The following is a 16,808-nucleotide window of genomic DNA, read 5'->3' as shown; positions in this document are numbered from 1 at the left end:
ACCAACTGAGCCACCCAGGCGCCCCTGTCCCCATCATATTTTTAACACCACATTCATATTTGATATACTTTATATTTCTATACTGACTACAGAATACATCTAAAGTAAACATACAGTTTAAATCTTCTACTCCTGAAAATACTTTGGCAGAACCATGACAATATGGTCCAGCTATCAGGATTCATGATCAGCGGTAAGAACTGAGCAGGCTGTCCCAGGTAGATTCCTACTGGTTCAAAGTTTCAAATATTATTAGTTACTTACTTGAGGAGTAGAGGCATTCAGTGAATATGAGTAAATTATGAATGTGCTATATAAGGTCAGAACCACATTCAGAATATATTTTTTTCAAAACTGTGTTCATGCTATGGATGAGGTAATAATCAATAGTGGCTTCTTTAGTGGGAGAAAAATTCTCATTCCGGGAAAAAATGTTCATTCTGTTGCTCCCAATTTTTTTTTTTTTTTTTTTAAGTAATCTCTACACCACATGCGAGGCTTGAACTCACAACCCTGAGATCAAGAGTTGACTGCACTACCCACTGAGCCAGCCAGGCAGCCCTGTTGCTTGTAAACTTTTAGTACTTAAGAACAGACAAGGGCGCCTGGGTGGCTCAGTTGGTTAAGCGACTGCCTTCGGCTCAGGTCATGATCCCAGGGTCCTCGGATCGAGTCCCACATCAGGCTCCCTGCTCGGTGGGGAGTCTGCTTCTCCCTCTCCCCCTGCTTGTGCGCGCTCTCTCTCTCTCTCTAATAAATAAATAAATAAATCTTAAAAAAAAAAAAAAAGAACATCTCCCTAGCCTGATATCTTGGGCTTCCTTGATCAGGCTCTAACCGATATCTTTCTAGTCTTTTTTTTTTTTTTAATTTTTATTTATTTATTTGACAGAGAGAGACACAGCGAGAGAGGGAACACAATCAGGGGGATCGGGAGAGGGAGAAGCAGGCTTCCCGCTGAGCAGGGAGCACGATGCAGGGCTCGATCCCCGGACCCCGGGATCATGACCTGAGCCGAAGGCAGACGCTTAACCACTAAGCCACCCAGGCGCTCCCATATCTTTCTAGTCTTAACCACATACTACCACTAGCTTATCCATAGTGGAATCAGACAGAACTTCATACTCTTTCTGGGATAATTCAAGAGCTTTCTCACCTCAGAAGTTTTTACATCCAACACTCCCTTAGGTTACCCTCCTCTCTCAAACCTCTACTTAGGATGTCAGTATAGCCGAGTGGTCTAAGATGCCAAAGTCAAGCTTCACTTCCTCAAACCTCTATTTCAATTCTACTTATCCCTCAGTGTCTAGCTCAAGTGGTAGCTCTGTGAAGCTTTCCCTTCTCCCCTTGCCCCTCGTAACCTCTTCTAACCTTGAGTAGCATTTAGTCTGTTCCTGTCACATGGTCACGATCACATTCTTTCTCATCTGGCTTATAGTGTAATTGCTTGTGTCCGTGGCATATTTCTTCCCTCAGAGTAAAGCCCCGAGGAGAAGGTCTTCCATGCAGTCATATCTGTGCTGTCCCCATCCCTCATGCTTTAAACATACGAGGTAATAATAAATGTTTATTGCAGACAGTGTGCTGAAATGTGTAAATATGTTACGTGATCCAAGAGCACCCCATAATAATCAGTATTCTTACTCATATTCACTCACTGAGGAAATATTTACTCAGTACCTGTTGTGTACTCAGGTACTACTAGTGTGCCAAAATGAATCGTAGACCCTCCTCTCTCAAAAAGTCTAGAAGATGTTCTAAGGCAGCTACATACAGTGCTATAATACTAACAGGTAAGTGTCTTAAGAGAAGGAAAGAAGGACAACAGCAACCAGCACGAAGGAGACATTATTTCCAAGGAGGAATGGATATGAGGATAAGTTTTAACATTTGTGCAAGTCCTCAAAGACAGGTAGTATTTGAATATGAAGAGATGGGGTAATAAAGGCCACTGAGGCAGGAAATCTCAGGACGACACAGGGAACAATCAATAGTTTAATGGTACAGTGTAAATGAAAGACTGTAGGGATAAAGAAAAATTCTAAAGGCGGTTGGAGCTATATCTGTTATGACCTTGAAAGCCCAATAAGGAACTAGAGCTTTAGTCTGTAAGCAAAGAGGAACTATCTCAAAGTTCTTGAACAGGAGCTGTGTAATTATTCAGAAGGTCCAAAGTGGATGGAAGAGAAAGAGACTATTTGCGAGGAGACAAGGTGAGAGGCTAGTACCATCCTTCAAGAAAGAGATAATAAAGGCCCGAACTAGGAATGAGGCACCAGGGATGGAAATGGACAAATGGAGGAGAGATTTTAGAGGTGAAACTGACAAGACTAGGCAAGGTCTACATGTACAGTGCAAGGGTCTGCAAGGGGTAAAAGAACTTTCTAGGCTGAGAGGAGGGTGAGGCCATAACTAAAATAGACACTAAAGCAGCAGCGAACCAACTAGGAGAAAACCGAGCCCTAGTCATACTGAGTTTTAGCACAGGTGGATACTCAGGTGACAAGATCAGAAATAAAATCTGTTAATCTATGCTTTCAGAATAAACTATACAATTTTGTGAAAAAAGAGTTGAAATTAATCTTCAATAAAAGATTCTGATCGATGATTCAAACATGATCAGGAACTCAAAAATAACATCGGTTATATTAAGTACATAGCAAATTAATATCTAAAACCATTTATGAAGAAGGTTTTGAACTGGAACGACCTCATGTACGCATGTAAAAATGTGCTGATTCATGGTTAGTAGTAAAGTGGATAGGTGGAAGTCTTTGAGAACAGTTCAAAATTATGAGGTGACATGCATCTATTGAAAGGGTAAGTCCATCTTTGTGGTCACTGTCATTTGGGTCCAATTTAACTTCAGTGTCATAGCAAGAGATGGTCAAGTCAGACAGCAAGGGGTACTAACTAATGTCCTTGTGTATTCATCGCTTTCTATAACAAATTCTTCTCCTCAATTAGTAAAACCAAGTCGACCTAGATTTATCCCTACCATATCCCTAGAATCTCCAAAAGCCTAAGAAATAATGATCACGAAACCACTTTTTTGAGGAGCGTTGGGGAATAAAATTTCCAATTATAAACTCATGGGTATAACAACTATCCAGTAACCATGTTTTCTCACAAACAAACCAAAAAGATCTCATCAACATAAACTAACATGACAATAATGCAAAGATAACTAGAATTTGACATTAATAAATGCTTGTTACATGTGTACTGAAAAAAAAGTAAAATCAAACATTTGATTTGTTGATAATATTGATAACATTTATTGATAATATTGATAACAACATTCTATTTACTGGATGCAATGTCATTATTTCAACTTAGCTCTTAAGGAAAAAAAAACAATGAGAACTCAATCTTTAATTATTAATGTTTTTACTAACAATGAGCAATAATATGAAAAACAAAATGGATTAAAAGATACTTATTTCACATATGACTATTCCATTAAGATTACGCCAATCATTCATTGAAAACCACACTGACATTTTAGAGCTATGCATAAATATAATGGAAGAACATACACAAAATATTAATAATGTTAATCTTTTAATTGTAGGCTTATGGGTGATTTTATTTCCTTCCCTTTTGCTTATATGTGTTTTCAAAATTTTCTACAATTAATGTTTATAATAATTGCACTAAGAGGAAAAGATATTTTTTAAGAGAAGGTAAAAATCATATGGATCAATTTAAAAGAAACATACTTACCAGATCTCTGTGAAGCACCCAATTTGCATGGAGGTAATGGATACCATCAAGAATCTGGTAAAGTAATGATTTAACCATAGATCTTGGCAACTGCATGGGCTTTTTATTTGCTTTTGATGCACGGTGAAACTTAATAATATGCTAAAAATTAAAAAAAAAAAACATACTAAATTATATATAGTATTTGCTAATATCTATATCAATAAAACACAAGTCTGCAATAAACCCTCTATGTTTAAAAAATACTTATTAAAGGCCAATAATGATGCAAAGAAAAATAATTTGAATAATAAGGTCAACCAAATGGAACCTATATTGGCGGTGAATGTGACAGTGTTACTGAGGGTATGATGACTAGATTTACTGAAACCATTAAGATTTTCATTAAATAAGACCGAAAGGTAAAAAGCATTGATGTTTAAAAGCCTGCATAAAAATTGTACTAGTTGTATTTTCTATTGACAGAATGAAAGACTAAAAAAAAGAAGAAAAGACCCTGTAAATCTTTACTGTTCTTTGTTTTGTTTTGTTTTATTTTTTAAGGAAACTCCATGCCATACATGGGGCTGGAACTCACGACCTTGAGATCAAGAGTCACGTGCTCTACCAACTGAGCCAGCCATGCGCGCCTATATCTTTACGATACTATAAAAAGTTAGCGCTTAGAGCATTTGTGTAATGTCACTATGTGTACATTTGAATTATTGGAAAGTTCTACCTTGTTTTGGCATAGAATGAAATTAAGATACATTCCTAGTAGTTAATTTTAAATAGGAAATCACTAGAAAGGAGAAGGGAGAGAAAATTGGGGCATTCAATCCCATTGAAATAAATATAACTGCATCAACATATTCAAATTTTTATGTCCACATGTTATTTTGTAGGTCATGAAAACATTATAATGATAGGGAAGAAATGCTACCTGAACCCCAAACCTGCACCTCCATCTCCACCTCACCCCTATGCAAAACATGACATAAGGGTATTAAAGGCCATTTAAACCCCTATTAAACAACACTGTTAACATTGCTCTACTAACTTTAAAATGGCCAAATGGTAGGGAAACATTTTAAGCTATTTACATAGCTTTCTTGCTTTTTTATAAACTGTTCAACAATATGTACTTTATTTAAAGAACTAATAGAAAATTAGGGTTCATACTGTAGCATCAGTGTCCCCCCCCCAAAAATATATAGTAGGAGCTACACATATATAACTTTCAACTTTTTACAGCCACATCAAAAGAAAAAAAAAACAGCTAAAATTGATGTACTATATTTTAATTAACCCAGTATATTCAAAATATTATCATTTCAACATATAACATATTAATGAGGTATTTTACATTTTTTTCCTACTAAGTCTTCAAAAGTCAGTGTGTATCTTATATTTATGATGCATCTCAATTTAGACCAGCTACACTTCAAGTGCTCAATGGGCACACGCAGCTGGGGGCCACCATGTTACAAACAACACAGTTCTACAGGACCTGACTAGTCCAATGCACTACATGTTCTTTCATCACATCACTGACATTCAAAGTGAAGTGCACACGTTATCAAATAAACCTTGGCAGAAATATAAAAGATACAGAGAAATGGGGAAAACATAATTTTTATGAATATCCATGAGAGAAATTCATTGGACATTCTTGTCAATATGCTATAATAGCATAAATTCTGAAAGTTCCTTCAAGACCTGTAAGTCTGTTAAAGTTACTCCTAAACAGACGTGCCATATATATAGACACACCAAACTATGTTAAGTCAAAACTTAACTATCAAAAATGTGGACTTACTGCCAAGTTTGAATTTTTGTACTTTTAGCAACTCCTTGGATAAAATGCTTAAATACCCTGATTTCTAACTTAAAAAATTTGGAATTAGAATTTTTGGCTAATATTTGTAAAACTATATATGTACTTCCATTTGGTGGAGTCAGTTTTAATTGGAAAAATGCTGCAAGAGACGGACCTTAACTTAGAAAGGGAAATTATTCACAAGTACATAACTGGTGAAAGCTGAACTACTGTGTGTACCACAAAGGAAAGCAATTTTCACTACACATTATCGGTAAACTGTCATTGATGATTTGCATAAAATTACAATCTCACACACATTAACACTTTCTGAAGTGAAATTTCTGAATGTTACAAATACCATCTTCTCAGTATATGACAGTGTTTATTGCTCGAGTTCTTTTAAATCTGCATTTGCATTTAATATTTATTTTAAACTCTGGTCAACAAAGCAAGTTTTCCTTTACGTGCATTAGCAATATGCAGTGCTTATATACAACTGTTTCTCTGTACCTAGAGGAAAGGGTCCTAAAAATAAAGCGAGTTTAGACTTACCCACAAATCATGTTCTGCATAATCAAAGAGCAGCCACACCTTCCTGTCACTGTGAGAAAGGAACACCTTCTGCAAGGCGATCACGTTAGGGTGCTTCAATTCTCGCAAAAGCTGAATGCAAGAGGAAGAAAGGGGTCACTCTCCTGTTCGCAAGCAGGGGGAAATGATGCACTTTCTAGTGAAATTTTTGAAAATTTAGACAATCCAGATAAGCAAAATAAAATAAAAAAAAATACCCCTACTCCAAGATAAGCTCTGCCCCATCTTGGTGGATACCCTTCCAAATTCTTTTTCCACATGTATGTGAGTGTTTTCAAAACGGGATCATTTTAAACAGTAAAATGTAAAATGGTAAACAAAAGTAAATATTGTATCATGAAGTAATTAAATATAATTTGGAGTATGCTTATTTTTTTTTACTATTGGGGAGCAGGAATGACATATTCATTCTGTTTTTTTCTACCCTAGCACAGGAGGTGTTCAGTAAATATTTGACAAAAAAAAGGAAAGAGATGTAACAGTCCCCACACTTATCCATGCCTACAGCATGTCGTTGAGGTTTTTTAGAAAAACAGTGAGTATAAGGTAATGTCTCTCATACCCACTGATAAAAAAAAAAAAATTGGTGTGGAGAAGAGGTCCCATAAATAGAGAATAAGGAAGAGGCCCTCATAGAGTAGAAGCTGAACCCTGATAGTAAGAAGGAAATCATAAAAAGATAAACCAGATCCACAAGTGAAACCTTAGCACTTGGCACATAACAGGCAGCTGCTTGATAAATTATTTAGCAACAACAACTTTCGCTGTTCAAGGGGAAAGCCTTATAAACATGCCTGCCTCAGGTGGTCCTTAACCAGGGTTCAAATTTAACACTAACATGCTCAATTTGATATTTTGAATGTCTTTTAAACATAAAACTCTGTGGGAGACACAAAACGGAAGAGGGAACAAAATTTCTACTGAATACTTTGTGTGTAGGATGATCATATATACACGTTTTTCTCTCGTTAAATCCTTATAACAACCCTATGATGCACATGGAAACTGAAGTCCAGTGTTATAAAAATAACTTGACCAAAACCAAACACCTAGAAAGAGAAGCGGTTTGGATTTAAAGAGATCTGCCCAGTTCCAAAGTCCATGCTTTGTCCACTATGGCTAAAGTCCTTGTCTTCAATTCCTACAGTGTAAGGGGCAAGACAGACCTACAAATTGATCAATGAGGCAAGAGAAAAATGAATTGCTTCCCCATTCTAATAACTTTTATTATTTTTTCCTAATAACTTTAAATGAGTAAAGTATACCTTCAGTGCCTGTGCTGGAATCCTATAAAAAAAATCATGTGAATTCCATCTCTGGAACTTTTATAAATTTCTTCGCAGTTGCCGAATTCTTCACTACTTTCAATGTTGTTTCCCAGTCCTTCAATTCTCTCATTTTGGCTCTGTACTTCAGCTTTTTCTCTTGACCTGCACTTTGACCACCTTGCTGGAAGGTGGTGCTCTACCAGCTATAATCTGGGCATGGTTCCCGGATATGACTCCCTGGGTTCTCCCTCAAACCACATGCCCTGGGACACAGCTAAGAAGCAAGAGTTAGGATGGGCTGGGCTGCCCCAAGACAGCCTTCTACTTTACGCAGTCTGCCTCAGGGTTCTATCCACATTTCCTACTGGATCTAGGTGGGAAAGGAGAGCTGGAAAGAAATGTCTAGAGAAGATATAATAGTCCTACTCCCTTGGTGGGGAGGGCAGGAGGGGGGCCACTAGGTGGGTGCTCAGCTATCGGCAGCTCTCTCTGCTCCCACTGCCTAAGAAAGGTGAAACAATCCTGCTTCTTGCTTCAGATGCAAATGTTAGACATAATATGCTCCTAATTAGTGACCGAATCAGAGAAAGTGGGGGGAGGGATGCAGAGCTATATCCAGACAGTTTTCCTGTTTTTGAATGGTTAAGGCTCCCAGACTCAGTAGCTTAATATATTTAATGACCCTATTTGCCATGGTCAACCTTCAAGCATTTGGACCCTGGTAAGAGGCCTCATTGCAGGTGCAATGTCTTGTCACCCTCTCTTTCTGACTCTTGGTATTAATGAACTTAAGAGAGTTTGGCTTTATTAAATCTCTACCCAGAATACGTTCTCTTTGTTGCCTGCAGTGGAAGGGAGGTGAAACTCACTTCTTCATCTAAACCAGGCTCTGACTTGTCTGGGGGAGAGGATGTCACATGTAGCAATATTTCAATCAGTATCTCTAAAAAGCTGTTTTCTGTGGCTACAAATTGATGATCCCTCTACAATGAAACCACTTTAACTCCCATGTTTAAACATTATTTTGAATAGGTAATACATTTACATGGTCCAAAAATCAAAAGTACATAAAAGGATATTATACATTGAGATGTCTCATTACCACACCTGCCCCTGGTGACCTTAGTCCTCCTTACCTGCTAGAACTAACAACTTTTATTAGTTAATCCTTCCAGTGTTCCTTTATGCAAATAAAAGCAAATATGACTATATATTTTTATCTGTCCTTATTTACTCAAAAGATAGCACTTGTTTTCAATACAATCTATCCTAGAAATTCTCTCCAATATCAGTATACAATTTTAGTAGGTAGAAATCTTTCTTTTTTTTTTTTTATTACAGCAGCAATGTATTTCTAGGTCTTTTCCTTTCTAGGTTCTATTTTTTTTATTGTGGTAAAATATACATAAGTTTACCATTTTAACCATTTTTAGGTGTACAGTTATCCTTTGATACTCGTTTTGCAGAAATATCTCACTTGTACTAACATGAAGCTGTTACACTCTTTATTCATTCAAGTAAAGCAAGGGATAAGACAAACGCCAAATAATGGAGAGCCCTGTAAGCCATGCAGAGTGTCACCAGCAAGGCTCTCTAATATCACTGAAAGTTTGCTGGGCAGAGGGGGTTAGTGGAGAAGCCAGCTGATATTAAAGGTCTCACACTTTGACTATCTTCTGTGCATGTCTCACGGTCAGGTCACCAAACGAGGAAGTTTGAGGGTGATGGAGTTTAAGATGACGCTCAGATTTGACTTCACGGAATCATCTGTACTTTATGTGTATTTATATTAGTATATTTTTATACTGCTTTAACTGTTTATAACTGCCCCCATTAAACCTTGAGAACAATTTTTAATTTATCCCTGTATCCCCAGGGACTAACGCAGAGCCTGGCCCATAGAAGAAGCCCTGTTTTTAGTGATCTCATCTAGTTTGAGGGCTTTAAATGTCACCGACGTTCATGAACTCCCCAATGTTCATCTTTAGCCCGCACATCTTCCCTGAACTCCCACGATGTATATCCAACTGCATCAGCATCTCTACTTGAATGTCTAAGGGCCCAAACTGAAGGGGTGATCTCCACCTCCCCTGCCCTCTACCTCAACTGCTCTTCCTCCGGCTCAGTTCATAGCAACCTCATCATTCCAGTTACTCAGGTAAACAACTTCATCTACTTTAACTCAACTCACAATATCACCTTCTCAGTGAGTCTTTCCTGGCTCCTCTATTTGAAATTGTAACCTCCCTCTGTACCTTTATTTTTCTGCAAAGCACTATCACTGTCAAATGTATTATGCCTCTATTTCCCTTATCTATAATTCTGAAGAGCTCAGAAAACAAAGCTTTCTAGGAACTCATGTAGGAAAAAAAAATTTAACCTCAGTGGAAAAAAAAATACACTGTCAAGGGCACATCCTTTCAGGTTATCAGATTCTAATTCTATGGAAGCTATTTTCAACTCTGTACATTATAGATAACTGATAACAATGCAGGATAATTCTTGTCTATACTGTCCTGTCCAGAAGAGATTCACTGACTTCCTTCTCCTGTTATGGAAGAGGTGAGTTTTGCCTCAATTTGCCCATCATTTTAATATTCCTGATCTATAAATATGAATCTAAGGATTCTCCTTTGAATGGGCTATACCATCTATTGGGTTCCTTCATTTAAGTTAAATAAAATCTTCAAAATGCATTCATTTTATATCTGTATCACATCACAATTTTATCTTTTTTGAAAATTATCCTTTGATACTCATTTTGCAGAAATATCTCACTTGCACTAACATGAAGCTGTCATAGTCTTTATTCATCCAAGTGTGAATGATCATACTTCGATACTGAAGAATATTAAAAGGTTTGATTACTGCTTCCCTGGGTGTTAGGTAACATAATATATACACCATATTATCTTTCTAAAATCTTCTCAAAATTTTTTAATCTAAAACACATCTGGTTCCCAAAGCTTCATTTAAGGACTTGGGGACCTAGGTATTGTTTATTTATTTTATCTTGTTTATTGTCTGTTTCTCTCCATTAACATATACGCTCCATGAAGGCAAAGTTTTTGCTGGTTTTATATCCCCCGTGCTTAAAATGGTGCCTGGCACATGGTAAGCACTCCATAAATATTTCTCAAAAGAATTAAATCTACTGAACTTATCTAGTTCTTACAAAACAAATCAGTAAAGAGCTTGGAATATTATAAAACTTTGGTATCCTTCCAAAAGGTGTTTTGAACGATTTTGTTTTTAATAAACTGAATAGACTACGTCTAAAGTAGTTTTTCTAAAGATACTGACTTTCTGCAAGCTACATCTATTTTAAGCTTAAAAAGGAATAGTTCTCTCAACCAGCACCCACACTACCAGAAGCAGAAGAGAGCTGCCTTGATGTGAAGAGCAGAAACATAGCTCAGGGTGAGGTATTTCACCTGTGCAGAACCTGAAACGGAAAAGGGCGCTGCGAGGGTGTTTCCTGAAAGGGCTGTGAATGAAATAAGCACTACAAAATTCTGAAGAAAATGCGCACAGGAGAAGGGGACCTGGGGGGGACACACCTGAGGAACAAAACAGAGATGAGTCACTGGTTACTTTCAAGGCTAGTTTACTAACACAATGCTAGACCCTAAACAGATGCCACACAAGAGTGTATTCTCTACCCCAATTTACTGAAGCAGACAAACGAAAAAAAAGGAAATTTCTCTACCACTATTTACTGAAGAAACAAATGAACAAAAACAGCAAACATAAATGTCTGATAATAAGAAATATTATTCACTGACAAGTGAATTACGGTATATCCACACATCGTAGCCTCATGCGCATATACCAAGAGTTTTTTTTTTTTTTTTTTAAGATTTTATTTATTTATTCATGAGAGAGAGAGGCAGAGGGAGAAGCAGGCTCCCTGCTAAGCAGGGAGCCCGATGCGGGACTCGATCCCAGGACGCTGGGATCATGACCTGAGCCGAAGGCAGACGCTTAACCATCTGAGCCACCCAGGCGCCCTATACCAAGAGTTTTTAAATACATGAGAAAAGACTTATAATATTGTGATGTAGTAGAAAAAGCTGCAAAATATTAAATGTCTGTAAAATAGGAAACACATCAAAACATTAACATAGTTATCTTTGGGTGGTGGGATTAGGTGGGATTTTTTAGTTCTATTTTTCTATTTTACAAGTTTTCTATAATGAGCTCTTATAATTTAAAAACTTACTCTTATCATTTAAAAACTCACACACATGTACACACACACACCCAAAAGACAGTTCTTTCTCTCCAGAAAGATATCTCCTGCTAAGATAAGATACTATCAAACTATCACGGTTCTTTACGTGATTGATCTGAAAAGGGACCTGAAGAAAGGAGACAGTTGTGCTTGTACTTTCCTTCATTCTTGGCAATATCAGATTTTACCAATGGACTTGAATCTCTTGTCACACAAATATTTGTTCATCATGACATCATGCAACTATAGATATGCTTTAATCATATCTAAACAACAGTTAAATATAATGTGATTTTCCTGTGAAAATCCCACACTAAATGATAGCATCTCCTGTGCAGATACTTAGAGTACTAACATAATCTCAAAGGAGCCTAATGAAGAATGTGCAATGAACATCCCAAGATTTTACCTGATCTTCAATGGCATCTAAGTGACCATAAAGAGTATCTACTTTTCACTATCCTAAACATATAATTCAAAGTTACAATCCTAATCTTTTTTCTCGAAGGCACTATTTAGGATCCTGACTCACTTTGGGGAGGCTTGGGCTAGACTACCAATTACAGAACCCATTCTAATTTTTATACACACATCTTTCTTCCCTTCTTACCCCTCTTTCTGCTCTCCAAGTCTCTGATGCCCCCCTCCCATGGGTTCCAGATTCCTCTTTTAGGGCATCTGAATGGAAAGGGTCCTCTTATACTTCAATGACTCATTTATCTCAAAGTAAATTCAATTTTCTATTCTTTTTTTTTAAGAGAGTGAGAGAGAGAGAGGTGGGGGAGAGGCAGACGGAGAGAGAGAGAGAATCTTAAGCAGGCTCCACACTCCGTGCAGAGTCTGACGCAGGGCCTGAACTCACGACCCTGAGATCATAACCTGAGCCGAAATCAAGAATCGGACACTTAACCGAGTGAGCCACCCAGGTGCCCTCAGTTTTCTATTCTTATTTGATCTGTTGAAAGTAACTGCAGGAAAAAAAAGAAAGAAAGAAAGAAAGTAACTGTAGGATTCATTTGACTATCAATCTTTCCCGTGGTGAAAATGCCTTTACTTTAGGAAGCACAGAGTTATATCATTTTTTTAAGTGTATGACCCCCTCCCACCCACCCCCCCACACACAAAAGGAAGACAAATGAAGCAGGTTTTTTTTTAATTTTTTTATTCTTATATTATCCCCATACATTACATCATTAGTTTTAGATGAAGTGTTCCATGATTCATTGTTTGTGCATAACACCCAGTGCTCCATGCAGAACGTGCCCTCCTCAATACCCACCACCAGGCTAACCCATCCTCCCACCCCCCTCCCCTCTAGAACCTTCAGTTTGTTTTTCAGAGTCCATCGTCTCTCATGGTTCGTCTACCCCTCCGATTTCCCCCCTTCATTCTTCCCCTCCCGCTACCTTCTTCTTCTTCTTTTTTTTTTCTTAACATATATTGCATTATTTGTTTCAGAGGTACAGATCTGAGATTCAACAGTCTTGCACAATTCACAGCGCTTACCAGAGCACATACCCTCCCCAGTGTCTATCACCCAGTCACCCCCTCCCTCCCACCCCACCCCCCACTCCAGCAACCCTCAGTTTGTTTCCTGCGATTAAGAATTCCTCATATCAGTGAGGTCATATGATACATGTCTTTCTCTGTTTGACTTATTTCGCTCAACATAATACCCTCCCGTTCCATCCACGTCGTGAAGCAGTTTATTTATGGCAAAGAGGGGACTCAGCTAATTCCAAAATGCTGCAGTATTCCTAAACTGCAAGCTAAGAATTAGCATTTAGAAATTTGCCACTTCCACATCTGTGACAGCAGCCCTTTGGGAAGCTGGTCTTTGCAAGCACATAGATACATTATAACCTCCCAGCAGGTGGCACTCATACTCTGAAAAGGGGTCTATAAAACAGTAACCCAGCTCTGGTTCAAGGTGGCCCTAAATTATTTTGCTTTATTTTACTTTAGGGACACTGCTTAGGTACCAGTCATAAGCTTCAGGGAGGTCAATGCTCCGACTGCCCCAAAGGAGAGGCAACAGTGAAGCAGCACGCATAATGCAAAAAGTACAGATTGTAGAATTCCCAGATCTGAGTTTGAGTCCTGACTTACTAGCTGCATGACATAAAGCAAGTTGATTTCAAAACCCCTCTGGGCCTCATGGAATAATGAATATCTACTGCCAAACACAAACACAGGGTCTGTAAGAATTAAATGAATATAAGTACATTGACTATGTAACACAATGCATAGGACATATTAAGTGCTTGATAAATTATAGTTATTACTCTTATTAATTAACTCTTATTAACAAGAATGTGATGTGGACTAAATGACATAATATATGCAGAATGCCTGGCATACTGTAAGTTCTTGATGAATAATAGCTATTATTGCCCACATACATGAGTGGAAGAGACCAACCACTCTGGACAGTCGGAGAACCTGTTAAAGGGAGATGTGCTGCTGGGGCGCCTGGGTGGCTCAGTTGGTTAAGCATCTGCCTTTGGCTCAGGTCATGATCCCAAGGTCCTGAGATCAAGCCCTGCTCCCTGCTCAGCAGGGAGTCCGCTTCTCCCTCTCCTCCTGCCCCTCCCCCTGGTTGTGCTCTCTCTCTTTCAAATAAATAAGTAAATTCTTAAAAAAAAGGAGATGTGCTGTGATCGAGAATGCCATAGCATTTCCTTACCAAATTCCTGAAACTCCCCTGGTACGATCTATAATAATACCATGGCTATAGGAAAGTTACTTTCCTTTCCATTTTGTAGCAATCTGGTTTCCTTTTCTCTCTGACCTCAAGTACTACAGGTACTTGAGAGATACTTGAAACCAAATAAGATCTGTAATAAATAAATAAATATCCCCTCAACTATGATAGCTGATACGTTCTTTTTAAACTATGAGTGTTTTTTAAAAAGATTTAATTTATTTATCTGACAGAGAGAGCGAGAGAGCACAAGCAGGGGGAGCGGCAGGCAGAGGGAGCCTGATGCAGGGCTCGATCCCAGGACCCTGGGATCATGACCTAAGTCAAGGCAGATGCTTAACTGATGGAGCCACCCCTAACTATGAGTGTTTTATAAGCACTCTGAATATACAAAGCTTAAATATGAAAAACAAAACCAATGCAAATCAAAATAAAGAGTTTACAAAGTAAAACCTAAGGAACTGGAATTCTCAAGGGCTTTCTGAGTCAATGAGTGGTAATCAGAAAATCTTTTCTTGTTTCAATGCTCCTGGTTGAAAATCTTCCCTACCTTCACAATTATTGAAACTAAATTTGTCTTTGACTCTGGACATTGTTTTAGAGCCTTGGGGTTTCAATAAATAAACTTCTAACAAATGCTTATTTTCTTCTCATCTATCCTTGTTTTTGTCCTAGAAGCAAAATGAGGAAGGGAAAAAAATCTAATTTAAAACTCCTTAATTAGATTCTTGCTTTAAAAAAAAAAAAAGTATTGTCTTACTCTCCATAATTCTGTCTCTAGTCCTCTTTTCCTTCTCTATTCTGCAGTCCCTCTTAACATCTTACTCATGTGTCTGAGGTTTAGCTACTACTTTTATGGAGAATCCCAAACCTCTAGCTCTAGCTCTAACCTTGCCCCTAAACTCTGACGTCAATTTCCAACTATGCATATCTACATCCACATGAATCTCTCTGTACCTCAAAATCCACAGATCCAAGACTGAACATCACTTGCCCACCTCTCCCTCTTAGTGTGCCCACTATTCCTGCAATTACACTAAAATTTCCTAATTGGCAAGGTAAGCTCAAAACTTATCATCAATCAGTGTTCAGGCACTGAACAAGTGCTACATACCCTGCCTTTTAAATATCACTCATGAATTCTCACCTTTACACATGGGCCCCTGTCTCTGCCTGGAAAGATCTTCTCTACCCTCTGTCTGATTAATGCCTACTTGCTTTTTTAGAAAGGAGTAGTTTGGGGCGCCTGCATGGCTCAGTCATTGAGCGTCTGCCTTCGGCTCAAGTCATATCCCAGCATCCTGGGATAGAGCCCCACATGGGGCTCCCTGCTCGGCGGGAGGCCTGCTTCTCCCTCTCCCACTCCCCTTGCTTGTATTCCTGCTCTCTCTAGCTCTCTCTCTGTCAAATAAATAAATAAAAACTTTAAAAAAAAAAAAAAAAAAGAAAGGAGTAGTTTATCACTGCTTCTAAGAAGTCTTCCCCGAAACTCCTAGTCAGAAGTAGGTATCTCTCTTCTGTTTCCATCCATCCTGTATTTCTTGTTAACACACCACTAATTAAATAAAATTATGATGTAGTTTAATTATCTATCTCCCTTAATAGATTGTAAGGTCCTGGAGTGCAGGGACTGTGTCTTCCATCTCTACATTTCCATTGTCTTGAACGAGCCAGACACACGGTAGGTGTTCAACAAATGCTAGCTGAATTAATGAGTGATGATGTATCACCTATCTCTTCTATTTTTTTAAAAGATTTTTATTTATTTATTTATTTGAGAGAGAGCACAAGCTGGGAAGGGGGGACAGCAGAGAGAGAAGCAAACTCCCTGCCGAGCAGGGAGCCCAACACGGGGCTCCATCCCAGGACCCTGGGATCATGACCTGAGCCGAAGGCAGACGCTTAACTGACTGAGCCACCCAGGCGCCCCTCTCTTATCTCTTCTAATACATCCTATGCATTGACATCAAAATATCTTCCTAAAATAAAAAGTCTGATAATGTTAACTCTCCCATTCAAAATCTTAAATGGCTTCAAAGTTAAAACTCTAAATAGAACATTCAAAACCATCCACCCCAAAGGCTAAATCTATTTTTCCAGAAATAATCTCTGGGGAATGGGGTGCTAGGGGGAGCTAAGACTCAAGATAAAACCGCACTGTAAAGGAGGCAGATGGATAAGATCCAAATTAAGGGCCAGTGAGCTTTTAAACTATGAGTGTTTTTTAAAAACACTCCCTGACAAAGGGAGTATCATAACTGCCATAGGTTGTGGCCTTCGCCATAAGGATACTCCCTATGCCATCATCAGGAATGGGCTCCCAAGGTCTCCACTGCTCAGAATGCTGCCCATTACCCAGTATCTCCCACAAAGCCTTGGCCTAGGACATGCAGATGAGGCAGAAGCATGACAGAAAATACCCAGCAGGTAGCAATGATAAAGAAAAAAAAAAAAAGAAGTCAAAATTCCTTAATAAACCTGAGT

The 16,808-nt window shown here is 38.3% G+C and overlaps 1 protein-coding gene across 1 annotated transcript in view; it reads right to left on the bottom strand.

The window, feature by feature from the left end:
* CDK19 (cyclin dependent kinase 19) overlaps positions 1-16,808 on the bottom strand; it is a 170,241-nt gene that overhangs the window by 42,200 nt on the left and 111,233 nt on the right. Inside the window, 2 exon segments of the mRNA XM_021693283.1 lie at positions 3,727-3,867; positions 6,080-6,190. Of these exon segments, the coding sequence (XP_021548958.1) occupies positions 3,727-3,867; positions 6,080-6,190 (252 nt within the window).

This window comes from Neomonachus schauinslandi, chromosome 8 (assembly GCF_002201575.2).
Source record: "Neomonachus schauinslandi chromosome 8, ASM220157v2, whole genome shotgun sequence".
Taxonomy (NCBI): domain Eukaryota; kingdom Metazoa; phylum Chordata; class Mammalia; order Carnivora; family Phocidae; genus Neomonachus; species Neomonachus schauinslandi.
The sequence above is the reverse complement of the archived record's forward strand: the minus strand, read 5'-3'. Positions and strand labels throughout refer to the sequence as shown.